The following is a 17,742-nucleotide window of genomic DNA, read 5'->3' as shown; positions in this document are numbered from 1 at the left end:
TTATTCACAGACTTTGAAACAGTTTTCATTGGACTTACTTTCTACTAAAGAAATACTCAATTCAGTTCTAGTCAAAGTGGCTTTATTGGCACGGGGAACGTACATTTACATTGCCAAAAGCAAGTGTGGAAGTATGTGCATACTTGTACATACAATAAGTGAGAAGCAGAGCGGTCTAACATTTCAACATTGTAGTGAAATATAGTTCCTATACGTCCACTAGAGCCAGGCTGGGATCGCTGTAAGGTTCTTATTGGCTGTACTTTGGCACTCCTTCTTATTGATACGTGTTGATGTCCTGGTAAACGTGCCACTAACAAACAGAAGTAGCATGATAATAGCAAACAGCAGTCGAACATGGAACTGGACTATGACTTTGCTCCAGAACAGAAAGAATGAGGCATCATTTCTGCAGAGCGTCATCCCAGCTGTGTCTCCACTCATTTGTGCAATGTCATGATAGTAGACAGTAGACAAGAGTGTAGCAGCTATTAAAGCCAACATATTATACACCTACATATAAAGATACTGCTAATTACTACATCTAAACCATTAGAATCCTGATTCTCACATCTGTTTTCTCCATGAAGTTCAAATTCAAGATAAAGTTCTTACTTGTTAAAATAAGGTATCTGAACATATGGTCTGAGTTTCTCCTCACAACACTATATGTTTATTTCAAAACATGCTTCCCACTCAGCTTGCATATGTGTGTGTGTGTGTGTGTGTGTGTGTGTGTGTGTGTGTGTGTGTGTGTGTGCGTGTGTGTGTGTGTGTGTGTGTGTGTGTGTGTGTGTGTGTGTGTGTGCTTTTAGCTGACACACACATACATACACTTACATTATCTTACCCTGCTTGGCGTTCCTCAGGGCAACATGATGAGCTGGTAAAACACTAAAGCCTCTAGTTGTGAGTGGTTTGTAGGGTGAACACCTGCACCTTGTTGCATCTTTATCCGGGGACTTCTGCGAAAGGTGTGCAGCTGAGAGAAAAAAGCAGCAGACAAATAGAGAACATATGGCGTCAATACGTTTTTTTATTTATTGCCTCTAATTATCTCCTTCCTGCAGCAGACGTGCTGAGGCACACTTCTCTCCTGCTTTGAAGTGAACTCGGCTCTTCCGTGGTCCTTTACCGCCCTCATCAGGTCAAATAGGGGACTCCAGCTAAGAACACATTTGAAATTGAAGATATGAATTTTATAGAGGTTGCTTTACATTATTGGTAGAGGTTGTAAAAGCTGGAGGGGACAATTAAGAGACAGGGCTGGAAAAAGTAGTCCCTCTCTGCAGTGTTGGTATGCTTTTATTTCATTTTTTGGGGGGGAATATGAATATATAATTCTTGTTGTGCATCAAAGATAAAGCACTAGAAGTATATATTTTATGGTTATTAGTAGTTATTATATTTTATGCATAATAACTGTATTATATATAGTTATCATACATTAATAATAGAGATTAACATACAAGTGTTTTAGTTTTTCTTTTGTTTTTGTTATATCATTGAGCTAGAATGATAGATCTGGCAGATCAATATACTGGCCCATATTAACTTATCGCAGATTGATTGGTATCGGTGCATCACATGTGTCAGACTGCATGGAAGTCAATGAGGAAATGACAGTCAGTAGTACATTACTCAGTAAATATGGTAAACATGAGTTTATGGTCTCAATCTCTAGTTTCAAGTCTTCTTCAATCCAGCATGATGTTCATTTAGTACATTATGGTCCATTTAGAGTCCACCAGGGTAACAATCCAAGATGGCAACAGCTAAAATGCTGAACCCGACGCTTCAAAACTGTAGTCTATATGGGTGACGTCACCATGACGACGTCCACTTCTTATATCCATCTGTGAGAGAAACAGACAAACTTTAAATTACTTTTCTGCATTTAAAGTACATCATCAGAAAATGAAACCTAGACAACAAGCATGAAGCAAACACAGACTTCATGAAAAGGATCGTATGAATATAAAAAGCTCTTTGCATTACAAAAAAGCTGCAGCTGCTCTCCTCCGACGCCACTTGGACACGACTCGGGTTGTCAGTGCTTTTCATCAACACTCGAACACACCACACCACACGGGCGCCTGGCCGGGGCTTTTCAAATCAACGCATACTTTCAGTAGCATTAGGACAGCGAAGGGAACCCTGACAAATGTTAAATAAATCTCCGCCGTGATGGATCACCTGTCAAAAAGTTTAAAAAGTTTCTGCCACGGAAATCATTACGCAACGTTTTCATGTCCATTACGGTGATTCAACGTGTGATGCAACGGAGATAGAAACAAAGTGATAAACTGCTCTGATCCGACTCCCAGTTATTACAAATGCTCCTCGGAGGAATACGTGTTTGATTGCTCTCACACACACACACACACACACACTGTGAGTGGAGTCTAAGTACGAAGCAGCAGAAAGCATGCTTCCTGCAGACACACACTCCACCAGTCACGAGTCATTAGGGATAAATCTTTGCAGTGGGAGTATCTGTGTTTGTGTCTGGGCTGAGGGTGAGTTTGAGGGAAGCCTGTTGGGGATCAGTCCTCCCACTCTTTATTTCTCTGTAAAGGGATTTGGCAACTATGTTAAAGGCTTCTTCTTAATAATGAAAAGGAATTCTCAGCCCAGTGCTGGTGCAAAGGTGCCCAGTATTAAATATTCAGTCTGCCAGCTGACGGCTCCTTTAAAACAACGACAGCAGCTCACATTAACTAAAAAAAAATGCACATTTTCTTATCCAGTGTGAATATCTCAGGAAGACGGTGATTTGTAATGTTAGAGGATTAGGAAGGCATTTTGCAGCAGGTTCAGGGAACAACAATAGAGTGAAATGCTTTGTGTTGTAGGTAGGAGCGATCAAAAAGCAGTATCTTCTCCCAGTAGTAGAACGGAGCAGCAACAATACTCAAATCTGCTGCCAGATGAAACTGCAGACGAGCAGATGTCGAAAAAAAAGGGTCCCAATTCTGCCAAACCTTCAGGGAATCTCACTCTGACAGACGACAAGAGATGCCAGGAGAGGGGGGCGCTTTAAATATTCACTGAGATTACAGACATCTTTAGGAACAAGTAACAGAAGCTGCAAACCGTTTGTATCACCGGATCGACCGGCACTCTGAGGAACCAACACAAGCAGAGAAGCAGAGCTCCGTGTCATAAATACAGACGTACGGCCATAAACACCAGCCGAGTAGACGTTAAAATAACACCACTGCTGTCCTGCTGTACGTGGTGTCCGCGTTGCCACCGGGCCCCGGAGACGAGCCGCCGCCGGGCCCCGGACTCCCCTGTTTGTGTTGGACCAGCTACAGCAACAGACCGATGACCCTGGTGAACTCAACGGTTAACTTTTTAGTGGGAGTGTGTTCGTTTCTAACACAATGTATCCTGAAACTACAATCACATACCGGCAGTCACGTAATTATAGTTTTGAATGCCTAAAAAAAATGTGTCAAGGAAATAATGGAAGAAAATTGGTCTACTGGAAAATATTTTCAAGTCCAATGACACGTCGTTCATTATCACCTCTGCAGGATTTCACACTGAGACCCATTCAGAGGCGTTTGGGTTTATTTCGTCAGCTCAAGTGGATCTGATGTATTTCTCTCTCGTATTTATCGTCTTCGCCTCTTACTTTCGCTTTGCAACCATTCGGCTTCCTCTTCCTGCAGCCGTTCTCCTCCACGTTCTCAACACGCTACAATCCGCCAAATATATGGTCATTATAATCCTCCAAATGGTGATCTTATCATGATGGCAAAGGAAAAGCCACGCCCATCGATCAGACTCAAAGTAAGGTGTGAACGACGGCCATATTTGTAGTTTGGGAACGAGGGTCGGCCATTGAGAACCATCACAGGCAAAGAGTCACTTCACTATAAAAAAAAAAGTGGTATCGGTGCATCTCCAGTCGTTACCACGGCGATGTCCCTGTTTTCGTCTTAATTCATTAATTGGAACATTTTGGTCACCTAAAAATGTCTTATTCAGTGTCCATCTGTAATGGATGGATACGCCACTTCTTATATATACGATCCATGGTTGTACCATGCACTTCATTAGAAAGTATTTCCAAATATTTCCACTGAAAAACTACAAATGTCCTTTCCAGGCAATCCAACAGCCTCGGTGAAGCCTGTTTCTCTACAGGAGCCTTTCTTAGTCTAATCTAGTTCAAGATTCTCACCTTGCATCCGACTGTCTCGTTTTGTCTTCTTTCTCTTGTCCCTTTATCATCAAATATGTAAATGTGTTAGTTAGAAGTAATGATTTGTCTGAACCTCAGCAGATGTGTCCCGTTTGGTTTAAGGTGTTTTTTACTTGTAATACTGTAATACTGGTGGGGGTCCAACATCTGTGACTATGGCTCGGATGCTCATTAGTTACATCCACGTGCTATTCTATGGAAATAAATGAACAAAGTTAACATCATTACAGTTTTTCACTTCACCATGTTGAACCGGTGAAAAATATAGTATATGCTATTATTTTTAAGTTCATTATCTCAAAAATAACAGCTCGCCATGAGGCAGCAGACCATTATTCATTCCCCGCTGGTGCACCGCCAACTTAGACCGAGGCTGCCGGGCTTTAACCGGATATTTTATCTCATTACGCTGGCTGACAGCGTTAACTTCAGGCTCCTGTCCTGCATACTCTAAATGCCACTGATTTGGTAGGAAGGAGCTCAGCAGAATAGATGTTATTTCATGGGATCATCATTAGTTGTTGCGTTGGCAACCGCTAATCTTCCATATTAAAAAAAATACATATATATGTGCTTGCACTTAGTGCATTAAACCAACAATAACATTTCTTTTCCAAAATAAAATGACTTGGAAATTATACATGGAACATTAGTTCAGTAACTAAAATGTAATTCTTCAGGGTGTTATTTATATCTTCCATTATAGTTGAATGGTATCATCAGCATTCATTTTTTAAATTAGCTATAAAACATTTATATGATGAATAAATAGAGAGACAAGTCGTAAGCAAATTCCCTGAGGCACTCCATACTTTACCATATTTAATTCAGAATAAAACGTCTATAAAATGAAGGGGGGGAAGTAATGTTAACTGTGTTGAGGCCAAAAAGAGCCCATGTTTATATTTATCAGCATATGCCAAAAATGAGTTCATGATAACACAGTGGCAGATAATTAATTAACTATAATAAATAACTATAATAATAACAACCAACTCTGTAATTAGGTTGATGTAAAAATGTTAAAATAGACAGGGTGTAATGAGTTGACGTGAAGTTCAGCTAATAGCTCTCTTGACTGAAATCCATCACTTCGCCACTCCCAACTATTAGTCATAACTATCATCATTAGCTCAGATTAAAGCCATGTGCAGACTACACCATTTACAAGACCTCGGAGCTGCTGTGCTTCTAACACTTTCCTTTTTTTTTTTGGTCTCAACAATAAACTACCCAACTGATCTCAGACCAGTTCTACTGAATACAGGATTATTACATTTATAGTGATATGGATTCTTGAGAAGTAACAAGAACATCATGTTAGAGGTGACTGTGGGGAAGATAGCGGATGTTTTTTCAGGTGCAAATTAAATACATTATTCCTTAAATATATGTGGTGTATGCAACTTTATAAAAAGCCTTGTATTATATTTTAACAAAAGTTATTTTTTTGGTGCATTTGCTATGAATGTCAAGCAATCCAAGCAATCAGTGGTAATGATCAAGCCGCTGTGGTGCAGAACCTGTTTTAGGCAACTAAAGTACTTGGTAAGGTTTCTGAGAGGATTGTGGTTGGGGTTTCAAAAAGGTACGATTTAATCGGGGTGGAACAGTTCAGTACCTTTTCGGTAGAATAGGGAACTGCAAAGAAAATGCAGTTGTTCATTTATTTTGACAATGATAAACATTTAACAGTTGCTCATTGGCCATATTCTTTCTATAACAGTTAGGACACTGATGTTTACATACATGTCTGTAACGTAACCAATCCCCCAACGGGTTCAGAAAACCCTTCGGATTGTGTAATCCTCCATTAGAAGACTTTGACCTGTTAGAAATTCCCGAACTGAGCTGTAGCTTGAGCTAATATACATGTGGTACACTGCAGCGGCTCAATCGCTTTGACCACATACTTTAATTCTGTATTCTCCTCGTTTTGAACCTCAACAGAGGTGATGCAAAAAATGACCAAGTAGCCGTTACTTTCAGCAATTTTTGCCAATGGAATGGAGAATGGTCGAGCCGTAGCCAGCAGTGGAAATGCTGCATAGAATCACATTCTGCACAATCTTCTTAAAACAGCAAATCAAGAGGTGGATAAGAAGATGAGTTCTTTGTGATTTTTTGGCTTTGAGGGTTCCTCCCCTCTTCTCTGGACTTGAATGTGAGGTAATATCAGTCCCAGCAGCCTACGGGGCCGTTGTTACTCACTGTTACCTGGACAGCTGTGCTCCAAAGGCATTATGTATCATACATTTCTTCATATTTGGTACAAACATCCACTTACACTGAAGGATAAACTGAAATGTGACACAAATGGATACGATCGATGAAGCGATGACGTGTTAGACAGGCTTGGATGTAAAACGCGTGGTTGGCGGCGGCTGCGAGGCAGTAACACGAGTTTAATCATTGTTTGTCGGTAAAAGACATCGTAGAGATTAAACCATTGTGCAGACTTTATTCTAAGATTAAACACTTTCTCTTGTTTAAATAAGCTGAACGATCGTCAATCATTAGAGTTTGGACAGAGTGGGAACGCGATCTCGGCTGCTCAGCGATCCGAGTGCTGATAAACATTCTTACCATGGAATTATCCATTAGAAAAGACGTTGAATAGCGGTAGCCAGGCCTCACACCTCAGCCCCCAAACCCATGTATGCATGCACATGTGTATGTGTTTCTGTAGAAATTGGGTTTGGCATTGGTGAAAGGCCTTTTTCGGTCATTAATTAAATGTAATTGCAGTCAAACCGACTGTTATCAGCTTCTCCTCAGACAAGCATTTGGGTTGAAACTCAAGATCCTTTTGCTACATTTGGCCTCGGCTGTCCAACTCACACTTTATATAAACACTTTGTAAATCCTTCCAAGTATGAGTGTCTACACACACACACACACTCACACATACAGTATCTTCTAGTTTCAAGCAATCAAGCCACTTATGTATAAATGAGGCCTGTCTCAGATTGTTCATGGAGGCTTTGCAACAAACCACAATCTGCCCTAAGCCAAACGCCAAAGAGGTAAAGAGCCTTGGCTATGATCTTGCTGTTTCTTGCTGTCTTTCTTTTTTTTGTCTTAAGAGGCAAAATCTTATATAAAATAAATATTTAGTTTCATGTGTTCTTTCCATTTAAGTGGTTGATTCTTCTACAGCAGATTTTGGAAAAAGTAACTTCTGGAAGACATTGTTCAAAATAACTACCTTTACTTTTGCCTTTCAATTATATGCTTTACTTTTTTTTGAGTCCTCATCCAGTGAGAGTCTCCGAGACCAGCAGCCATGTCAACAGAAATTATATAAATATAAAACTTGCTTTTGATCAAACATGAAATTGTCTTTCTGTGTAAAATAATGTCAGTGGAGTTGTAGTTCACAATTAATAATATATATATAACTGCCAAAAATAACTCCACAAACAGACGCGGGTCCATGAAGTCGGGGTCATGACGTCAATGCTTTTAGTGCACGTTCATGCCCTCTGGTTGGCTCACGGCCGCTGCTTTGCAACTGCTCTTACAGCGGCTGCGATTCTGCGTCATCTCAAGACGCTTCGGGAGACGAGAGCCATTCCCGGAGTCGTGAGGATGAGAGAGTGCAGAGCGTTTGGCGAGTTTAACGGCGTCCCGGTCAACCAGAGGCCCGACTCGGCACAACAATGAAGAGAAAGGAGAGGAGGGTGATGATGAAAAATGGATGTATGTGGTGGATGCGTTCCATATGCCTCCTCTCAGACGGGAGCAACAGACCCGGATCAGGTTCCCCACCCCCATCCCAAATCCCAATCCTAGACCATCAGTGAGAAAGCAGGAATACTGACCACAAATCTAGAGTTTCTTTATCCTCTGCCATCCATCTTTTACGTATTACATTCATGCATGGACTCTGTTTTTATTCAAGATGACGTCCAAAGAGTATTAGTGCACCGAGCTTTCTGCTCACGGGCAATCTGACGCCGTTAACGACGAGGACCTGTGAGACCCGGGGCATCGCGTCTGCATCGCCTGTTTCACGGACAGGTGGACTCATCCCGACTACTTTAGTGTAGGCTGGTAATCCTAGCGTAGCCACGAGACTCAGAACAACAGAGACAGAGCAGCTTTTCCCTAAAGTCTAAAGTCTCAGAAACTACGAAGGCGTATTAAAAAAAACAAAAAACGGAGCCGAGACAAGGGGGGGCAATATTCAGAGAAAAAAACCTGTGACCAGTTTATGCAAATAAAGAACAAAAAAAAAATAATAATCTGGAAACCTGACACACACACACACACAGTGGTACAGCACATATGGCATTAACAAACTACTACTACTTCTACTACTGCTACTCCGCATGCTTCCCTGGAGCCGTCACTACGGCAACGGGGCTACTTCAGTCTATTCGGCGAGTCCGGCAGCCAGAAGGAATCCTGCTCACCGTCCCGTCAACACATCTTTTCATTTCTCCGTTTAACTTCCTCATCCGTCTCACTGGAGAAAACGACGGCTCTTCACAGTTGTCATTCACTTTTTGTAAAAAAAAAATCATTTAGCGGCTCGTTTAGTCTCGTTTCTGGCCACTTGACAGAAGGAAGGATATTTCTGTTCGACTCTGTTTTGGCTCTGAGCAGCCAGATTCACATGACACTTAGACGTTTGATCCGTTGTTTATTTTAAAAATTATTATTACTGCAGCTTTAAAGTCACAAAGTTGATTTTATAGATTTGACTAAACAAAGCTCGCAATTACATTAAGTAAAGATCGGCTATAATAACACCTCCTCATTCTGTGTTTTAACGTTACATTTTATGTCCAACCAACCAGATTCCCCCCTCTGCCACCCAAACCTAATGTAAGTAACATATTTCCCTTCAAATTCATTTTGCTCCATATTTTCATTTTGGCAAAATTATATTTATCATTTCTATTTTAATTTCCATTTGTTTGCTTTTTGTTTTGAATGTTTAGAGAAAAAACAATCTCAGGCGTTTTGTTGATCCGTTCCTCTCCGGCTCCGTGTGAAGCTTTGGGATCGCTTTGAAATAAAAATGCTTGTTAATAATGTCACATATAGAGCAGATCAGACATGTACTCCACATAAAAGTGACTTTTGAGAATCCATTTAGAAAAAGAAAATAAATAAAAGGGTTCGGCTGTTGTCGACACTCGTTTCTAAACGGAGGAAGAAGAGGAGCTAACGTTAATGAGTCCTGCAGAGACGAGGAGGTGCAACAGAAACAAAAGACCACATACCAGAAGAAACACTCCACAACTCCCGTTTTTAAAAAGCACGTACACGTGGTCGTTACCCACCGAGGTAGAAACACTGCAATCAAATATGAGCCGTGCAGGTGGCCGGCCGTGATAACAAACAGCGTAATTAGGAACAGGTGAACGTTATGAGGCAGTTTTCTTCTGCAAATATTGGACGTATGAACGCAACGAGGGAGACGAGTACGTTTCAGCGATCAGGAATTACATCTACACCGCAAAACAATTTGGTAGATGAAGTAGCGTCTGGCTGACTTAATGACAGAAAGGTGAGGTCGCCACGCCGAGCAGGGAGGAAGTGGGAGGTAGATTTAAAAAAAAAAAAAACTAACTGGTCTACAGCCACACACAATACCACACTGGAGCCGGAGCCAGGACGAAATGTTCTCTCTGGTTCTCCAAATGAAAGCTTCACTGAGATGAAGGATTGATTTCAGATGCTGGATGAAGAAACAACATGAAGAGATGTTACTCACTGTCATCTTCATGCTGCGTCCACGTGGAATCAGGCCTACAACATACTGGCACCCAATCAGATGTGTTGCCATGGTGATGGAATTACATCTATTCAATAGAATTATTTTTGTCTATTTAATTGAATTATTCTAGTAAGTAATGCAGTTACAAAATGCTCTTTTTTTGTCCTTTCTTTTTTCTCTTTTTTTTCCTTTTTAGGCTACGTAGCTAGAGCTAAGGGGCTGTTAGCTTCGCCTAGCATGAAGGCTATAAACAGGAAGACAGCTGGTTTTCCTTTTCAATACATTTATCATTTTCATATCAATTAAACAAACAAGATACAAACTGTTAAAGCAACATTTTCAGAGCCAATCTAGCTACTCCTCATGTTAAGCTAGGCTACCCACTCCCAGGCGTTAGCTTCATATTTAGTGCTCAGACATGAGAGAGATCACTTAACTTGCACCACTCTTGTCATTCTCATTTAGCTATGGTACGTACGAAGCTAAGTTACGTACGTAGCTAAGTTATGTAGCTAAGTTACGTACGTAGCTAAGTTATGTAGCTAAGTTACGTACGTAGCTTACTTAGGTACGTAGCTATGGCACATACGTAGCTAAGTTACGTACATAACTAAGTTGCGTAGCTATCAAGCAAGCCATAGTAACAGCCGTGTGAGTGACATACGTAGTGCGAAAGGAGAGATGTATTTCACCGAGCGGTTTCACAACAAACTTCGGACAAATTGCGACTTTCGTGAGTTGAAAAAATTGTCTTTTGAATTGACAAACATCATAATATGTAATTTATGCTGCAAATCGGATCAAGATCGAATCAATATGTGTCTTTTACCATCAACTTCCATTCATTTTATTCCAAAATGAATCGGCTATAAAGTCATGCACACACAGTTACACATTTTGGGCATTCTTCCATCGTAAGGATGATGTGTTTTTTTTTCATTTCTGAAAGGACGAAGCAGGAAGTCCTCTAGTCTCACCTGACCCGGCACACAGACTCCGGCTCTCATCAGCTGGATTGGATGTGAGGAGGATATCCTCCAGTCATCCTAATGGCTCCAGTGAGCATTAATCTAAGACTCGCCGTCTCAAGTACGGCGATGGAGGCTTACAGAAACCCGGCCGCTTCACTTTCCTCCGTCTCGCTCTGTCTCCGTTTCTCCGGCTCGGCCTCTCCTTTCTGTCGTCCTCCATCAACGTCTGTCATTTCTCTCATTAGCCCTTTTCTACCGAACGTCTTCCTCCCGACGCTCTCGGCTCGCCTTCCTGCAAAATGTACGTGAACTAGAGTCTGACGTTTTTATGAAGCAGAGATTCAGGAGAAGCTACGTCTAGACTGACATTAGAGGGAGGAAATATGGGGAAGGCATAAATGTGGAGGATGACATGCAGACAAAGAAATGAAATATTGCTGTTTATACAACATTAATGCAGCCAAAGTGGTCGGCTGCTACTCTCTCGCTAAAAGAACGCCATTTTTGCGGCATCGTCCAGACTTATTTGGGGAAAACACGAGATAATGATTTTGCTCACCTCCAGGGCAGCAGGTGGAGTTAGACCTGATATAGAAGACCACGCTGGTTAATTGGGACTCAAAAGAGACACCCAAAAAGAAAAATCACTTTCACTTGGTGTATTAAGGCCACTATAGAATATATATATTTCTCTGAATATTGCCCCCCACTCTTGATTTTTTTTCCCTTTCTCTACAGTGGCGCTAATACAATTTATACATCAGCTATTTTATAAATATGTCAAGTAAATGATGATGAAAAAAGTGTGAATTTGTTGTTTTTAGACGTTACCCTGTAGATGTGTGTAAGTTCAGGTCAGCATGATGAATGAGGGTTGGACTCGTCGGTTCTCTGGTCTTCTGGTTTGGGCGGAGGATGTTGATCCTGGACACGATTCCAAAAGAGAAAACATTTCTTGACGATCTCTCTCTCTCTCTCTCTCTCTCTCTCTCTTGTAATTGCGCTGCACTCTCTCCATAACTAGAGAAATAATCAAAATAAGAAGAATGGTTTCTCATTCGACCAATATTAAATTAATCAGGCGGCTTCATCCATAATCACAATCTGAGTTTGTTTTCCTTTCAGTGAACAAACCTGGATGCCAGATGACAACAGGAGCATTGATTTTTTACATTTCTCTGCTGGATGAATATTGGCATGTGTGACAACGGAGTCATGTGACCGAGGCGTGACTGAAAAGGTGAAAAGGTGCAGCCGACGGAAAGGACGAACATCACGTAAGTGATTTAAATTCAGTTTATATTATTATTGTTTGGGTCCTTGGCTAACTTGGATTTAGTTACTTGCAGTTAAAAATGCGTCTTTTTAATAGATTTTATACTGTTTAATTTCAATCACTCACTGTTTCCAAAAGAACCAAGATATTGGGAGTTAAAGGAACCATTTGATTTAAAGACGATCAATCAAGTTTTCCTGTGTGAAGAAAACAGTTAAAGTTTGTTAAAAAATGTGTGTTTTAAATACCGATGGCATTGTTTTTCTCTGTAAAATACCCATCTTGGTATACCTGGCTCCTGTTATTCTTTCTACCACCACTGGGGGGCACTCTGCAGACCCCCGTTGAAGATCACTCCTTTACATTATCGGGATAATATTGTGAATTGAACATTTTCATATCGTCCCTTTGCCTATTTTGCAGCAATAGAGCGTTTTCCAAAACTCCAATTCCACAACATCAAACTGTTCCTTGAAGCAAATTGAAACTCATCACCAATAATCCATCAATGACAATATTGATTCCAACCCCGCTTGTTTGTGGCCGCATTTTATTGTAAAATCCTGTTGCATCGCGGCCGCCCCACGACACCCTCATCATGTGTTTCCACTTTAGCTGTGATTGTATTCCGCCTCTTCATTATTCATTCAAACGGAGTCGCAGCAGCAGTGGCCAGCACTTGTGGCAAATGCCTTCCATGTGTCTCTAATTGCCCCGGTAGAGGTATTTAACACGAGGTGAAGTCATTAACACGTAGACACACTTGTCAGATGTGGAGCCAGGCGGCCCGGGTGAACGCGTAGACAACGGCGGCCTGAATGCAACATCCAGCAGGCCGGATCAGTTCTCCACATAATGCAACCTTTAACTACCCTGTAATACAGGGAATATACAGAAGCTCTGCAGAAACAGTCAGAGTTCAATGTATCGGAGGACAAATATTCAACTATATCATCAGGAAATATGAATGGATGAAGACCTCGGCCATCTGACTTTACATTTCCCTTTAACGATGTGATGCTGGACATGATATAACACGACGTTGGGATTGTTTTTACTTAATTAAAAAGCAAAGAGAATATCAAATATGGAGATGAAAAGCACAGAAGTTGCATTCGTGAGGTTTTCATGTTATTTTAACACCATGAGACGAACTGAACCTCATTATGACACCTTAAACCGAACCGGAGCACTGGCTATACCTGAGACAACGTCGCCATCTGCTGTTGGGATGAAGGTGTTGCATCCACGCTGTAGCATGTGGAACCTGATGTGCCGTTTGGTGATAAGGAGCAAAAAAGAGGCAGAAGAGAGCTGAGGGTGGTGTATCAGGGTGGAGGACGGAGAGGGGAGGATGTGGTCTCTCTCTCTGGAGATGGCCTCTAGTTTATTCATATTTTACTACTTGTATTACTTTTGCATTTCCACAGCTGACTAACATTCTCAACATAGACGGGATGAAATATGGATGTAGTCTCTCTTGTGATTGACCTGCCGTGACCTCGCTACTGCTAACTTCAAAACCGTAGTCCACAAATCAATGTGACGTCACCATGACAATGTCCACTTCGTATTAGTGTGTGCTTTGCACATTTTGAGACAAAATTGCCTGAAAAAGGTGCAGCTGCATTGAAATGACTGTAAAAAAATCACTGAACTACAAAAAGATTATCCTGGAAGAAACAACAACTGTCAAAATGCAGAATTTCAAGCCTCAAAAACTGTAGTTCACAAACCAATGGGTGACGTCACCATGGCAACATCCACTTGCTTTATAGGGTGTGTGGTTATGATATCAGTTGCAACACCAATGAACCCTTTACGTTTGTGATGCCAACACAGTGAGGCAGGCAGGCAGACAGACAGACAGCTTCTGTGGTAGTTCAGCTGCAGTCGGTGGTGAAGTGTTAGATTTATCCTCTTATATCAGCGTCTCAGCTGAGAAAGAGAATAAACACCCCAACAACAATGATATGAATCATTTGAAAATGAACATTCTGCTGCGTCTCTTTCCCTGAAAGTCTTTATCAGAAGCTCCGGTCTTTAGCTCTTCAGCTCCGTGTGGACTTTCCGTATCGGACGACCCAGCCTCGGCAGCACCGTCAGCTCCACGTCAGAGGGCTTCCCTTTAAGTCTATCTGGGATCAGCACACGGCCCGTGTCAACATTTGAGGACACCCCCACGCCGCTACCGCCGCCGGCTGCTGCTGCCTCGTATACGTTCACGTGCTGGACGTCACACACACACACACACACACACACACACACACACACACTCAGCATCACTTTCACTGTGTGTGCCTACATGTTCTATTAGCATTTGAAGAATCACTCATTATACATTTTAGCCCAGTTAACAAAGTTGAAAATATTACTTTTAACCATAAAAATGACATCATAGAAAAGCAACTTTTTTTTCCTATGTTGTGTGAAATCCAATCATTATTGATCCCGGTATCTTGCTGTTTCCAGTGTTTATAGCTGTAATCTATCCTGAGGTTATCTGCCTAAGGGCCACTTCACCCTGGGGGCCTTAAACCTGAGTAATGGCCCCTAAATGAGGGGATCATCATTCCTGCCTAATCACTATGAATATGATCAACAAAGGGGGGGTATTGATCAGCATGATGACCTTGGGAAATTGATCCCTTTTGTTCGACCTGATTGATTGGAGATCATCTCGGATTCATCTTAACGGAGGAATAAACATGTGGTGCCGATTTCGGTGTGAACTCTGAGTCACTGTCCAAACACCGACGGGGGGGGGGGGGGGGCGCGGTGACCGGCTGCGTATTTGTGTAAATGTGCGCATTAACAAGCAGCTTTTGAAAACGCGCTTCGTTTGCGTCACTGCTCTTCTGTTCGTTTGCTCTCTCTCTCTGGCCTCACACTGATAACAGACAACCGGGCCGGGCAACGGGGCAACGCGACATCATGATGGGGCAACTTTATTTGGTCGCTCCCTGATAGAACACGACTCTCCTTCACAGCAACAATACGGATTCATCCCGCATATTTACTATTTCATTTGTTCCATAACATTATTGTCACATAACTGTGTGTGTGTGTGTGTGTGTGTGTGTGTGTGTGTGTGTGTGTGTGTGTGTGTGTGTGTGTGTGTGTGTTTGTGTATCCCACTCCTATCAGAAGGATTAATCACTTTTTAACACGACCTTGTAAACCGCCTTGTTATTGTCTTATAAACCATCCAACTATCGACCATCCATAACAGACAAATGGCCTTTAACCGCCTGTAACCCGGACATGTAAATTAAAGGGAATTAGTCATTTATTTTGGATGTTTATCTTTATAGCTGACTCTCGGGTCATTTGCACCTTTCTTTGTGTCGCCTCTCCGCCATCATCAATCACGGCCCAATCATCCCCGGTGTTAGCGGAACACTGGGCAGCCTGTCATCAAAGGCTGCGGGGTCGCCCTTATCACCGCCGCCCCGCAGGTGGAGAGCGCACTCCGCACTCCGCCCTCGCTAATAATGACATCAGGAGCTCTGCGCCTCGGGCTCGTCCTCCTCGCTCTCCGGCTCGGATGCGTCGCCCCGCTCGCCGTCCCTCTGGGGCGGCACGACGGCTCGGACGCGACGAACGCGGCCAGCGAGAAGGTGGACGCGTCGCTCCACCTGAAGGATTTACCTCGAGGCGCGCCGGCGGCGCCGCACAAGAAGGCGCCCCAGTTCATGTTGGACCTGTTTAACGCCGTGGCGGTCTCCGACGGGAGCGCCAAGAGCCAGAAGGAGATCCTGGAGGGGAACATCGTCCGGAGTTTCGAGGATAAAGGTGAGCAAAAGTAACATATGTCCTCACCAACATCAACAAAGAAAACCTTCACCCTTACAGCAGCATTACGTGGTATGGATTCGAGTGCGTAAATGTCATCCAAACGTGCAATTACGCACGATTACGCGCAGATCATGTTCCAGTTTAACAGTTCGTTTTGAAGACTTTGTTGCATTTCTTCATCCGTACTTGAACGTCTCACTGAAGGTGTGTTTGATGCTCTCCGGCCCGCAGGTCACGTTGGGGAGAAGTTTCACTTCTTCAACCTGTCGTCGTTCGGCAGAGAGGAGACGATGATCAAAGCGGAGTTCCGCTGGTTCAGGAAGAAGCAGAAGTTGTTCCTGGGGAAGTCATACGGGCCTCATTTCTACAAGGTAACATGCGTTTTTATTTATGTTTTTATTATGATTCAGTCGTATTCTAGTTCAGTGAAGTAACAGCTTTGTGTGGTGACTTCTCAGGTGGATCTGTATGAGGTGCTGGACAACAGGGTGAAGCCATGGAGAGGAAACCTGATCACCTCCAGACTGTTGCCCCTCTACACACAAGGATGGGAAGTCTTCAATGTCACTCAGATGGTAAAACCACTCCCATTGTGTGTAATTTGTTGTATTTTTAAATAAATAGCTAAATAGCTATTTGTATTTCGAAGAATTTGGGCTAATCTACCAACATCTACAGTTTTAATATGAAGGAATGTTCTGGATGTAAGACTGTGAATATAGACAATATACTATAAAACCAGAATGTTCAGTTTTAGGGTTGAAGGAAATGTTTTTAAACTTAACAGAAGTGTACTGGTTATTTTCTGCAGATCTTTGTTTCTCTCTAACCTGTTCAATCTTGTTCTGGATGTCAGGTGTCAAAGTGGATCCGCAACAGCCAAGAGAACAACGGCATCCTGGTGGTGACCACCCTTCCTTCTGGAAACTGGATGGAGTCCGTTGTGTCCTCGTCGAAGCGGAGCGGAGAGCTGACGGACACCAACGCCTACCTGGTCACGTTCTCTGACGACGGCAGGACCGGAGCGTCCAACCAGTCGTACCTGGGTAAGGTGATGGGTGAACCATCATTTAAGTAATCGGATATATGGAGAAACAATCCTTATATGTTTATAAATGCCAAGTAGGAGATCTTAATGATCATCAGTGTTATGAATATCACAGGTGCCAAAACTGAAATACTTGTTGTAAATCTGCTGCTATTCTAACCCGATGTGATCCCCCGTGTTCCCACAGGACAAGCGCACCACGCAGCATCAGAACCCCGGCGCCACGACCACCGCAGCAGGCGGCGGCGTGCCTCTCCGGGTTTCCAGCCCCACAGCCGAGCCCAGCAGTCCTGCCAGCGGGTTCCCCTCTTTGTGGACTTCGAGGAGATCGGCTGGTCCGGCTGGATCATCTCCCCGCGGGGGTACAACGCCTACCACTGCAAGGGCTCTTGCCCGTTCCCGCTGGGGGGAAGCCTCCGAGCCACCAACCACGCCACCGTGCGCTCCATCATGCACGCACTCAAGCTCTCGAGCGACGAGGTGGGGGCGCCGTGCTGCGTCCCCGACAGACTACAGTCCATCAGCCTGCTGTACTTCGACGATGAGGAGAACGTGGTGTTGAAGCAGTACGACGACATGGTGGCGTTGAGCTGCGGCTGCCACTGATTGGCTGTTCACTCCTGCACTCTTTAACACTGGGACAATGGGGGAGGGGGAGATGGTGACTTGCTTGAGTGGATTAAAACACTGTATTTTCGTGCC

At 43.0% G+C, this 17,742-nt stretch overlaps 1 protein-coding gene across 1 annotated transcript; it reads left to right on the top strand.

Annotated features, from left to right (window-relative positions):
- Positions 1-15,688: 15,688 nt before the first annotated feature.
- LOC311032745 (bone morphogenetic protein 2) lies at positions 15,689-17,732 on the top strand (the record flags this gene model as incomplete). The annotated part of the gene is made up of 5 exons (XM_084039742.1): positions 15,689-15,989; positions 16,224-16,363; positions 16,451-16,567; positions 16,849-17,038; positions 17,228-17,732. 5 exons carry the CDS (start codon positions 15,689-15,691, stop codon positions 17,644-17,646), a joined length of 1,167 nt encoding a protein of 388 aa, XP_083895868.1. The 3' UTR covers positions 17,647-17,732.
- Positions 17,733-17,742: the final 10 nt, after the last annotated feature.

Source organism: Eutrigla gurnardus (genome assembly GCF_963514095.1).
Source record: "Eutrigla gurnardus genome assembly, chromosome: 22".
NCBI lineage: Eukaryota > Metazoa > Chordata > Actinopteri > Perciformes > Triglidae > Eutrigla > Eutrigla gurnardus.
This window is presented reverse-complemented; position numbering and strand designations above follow the sequence as displayed.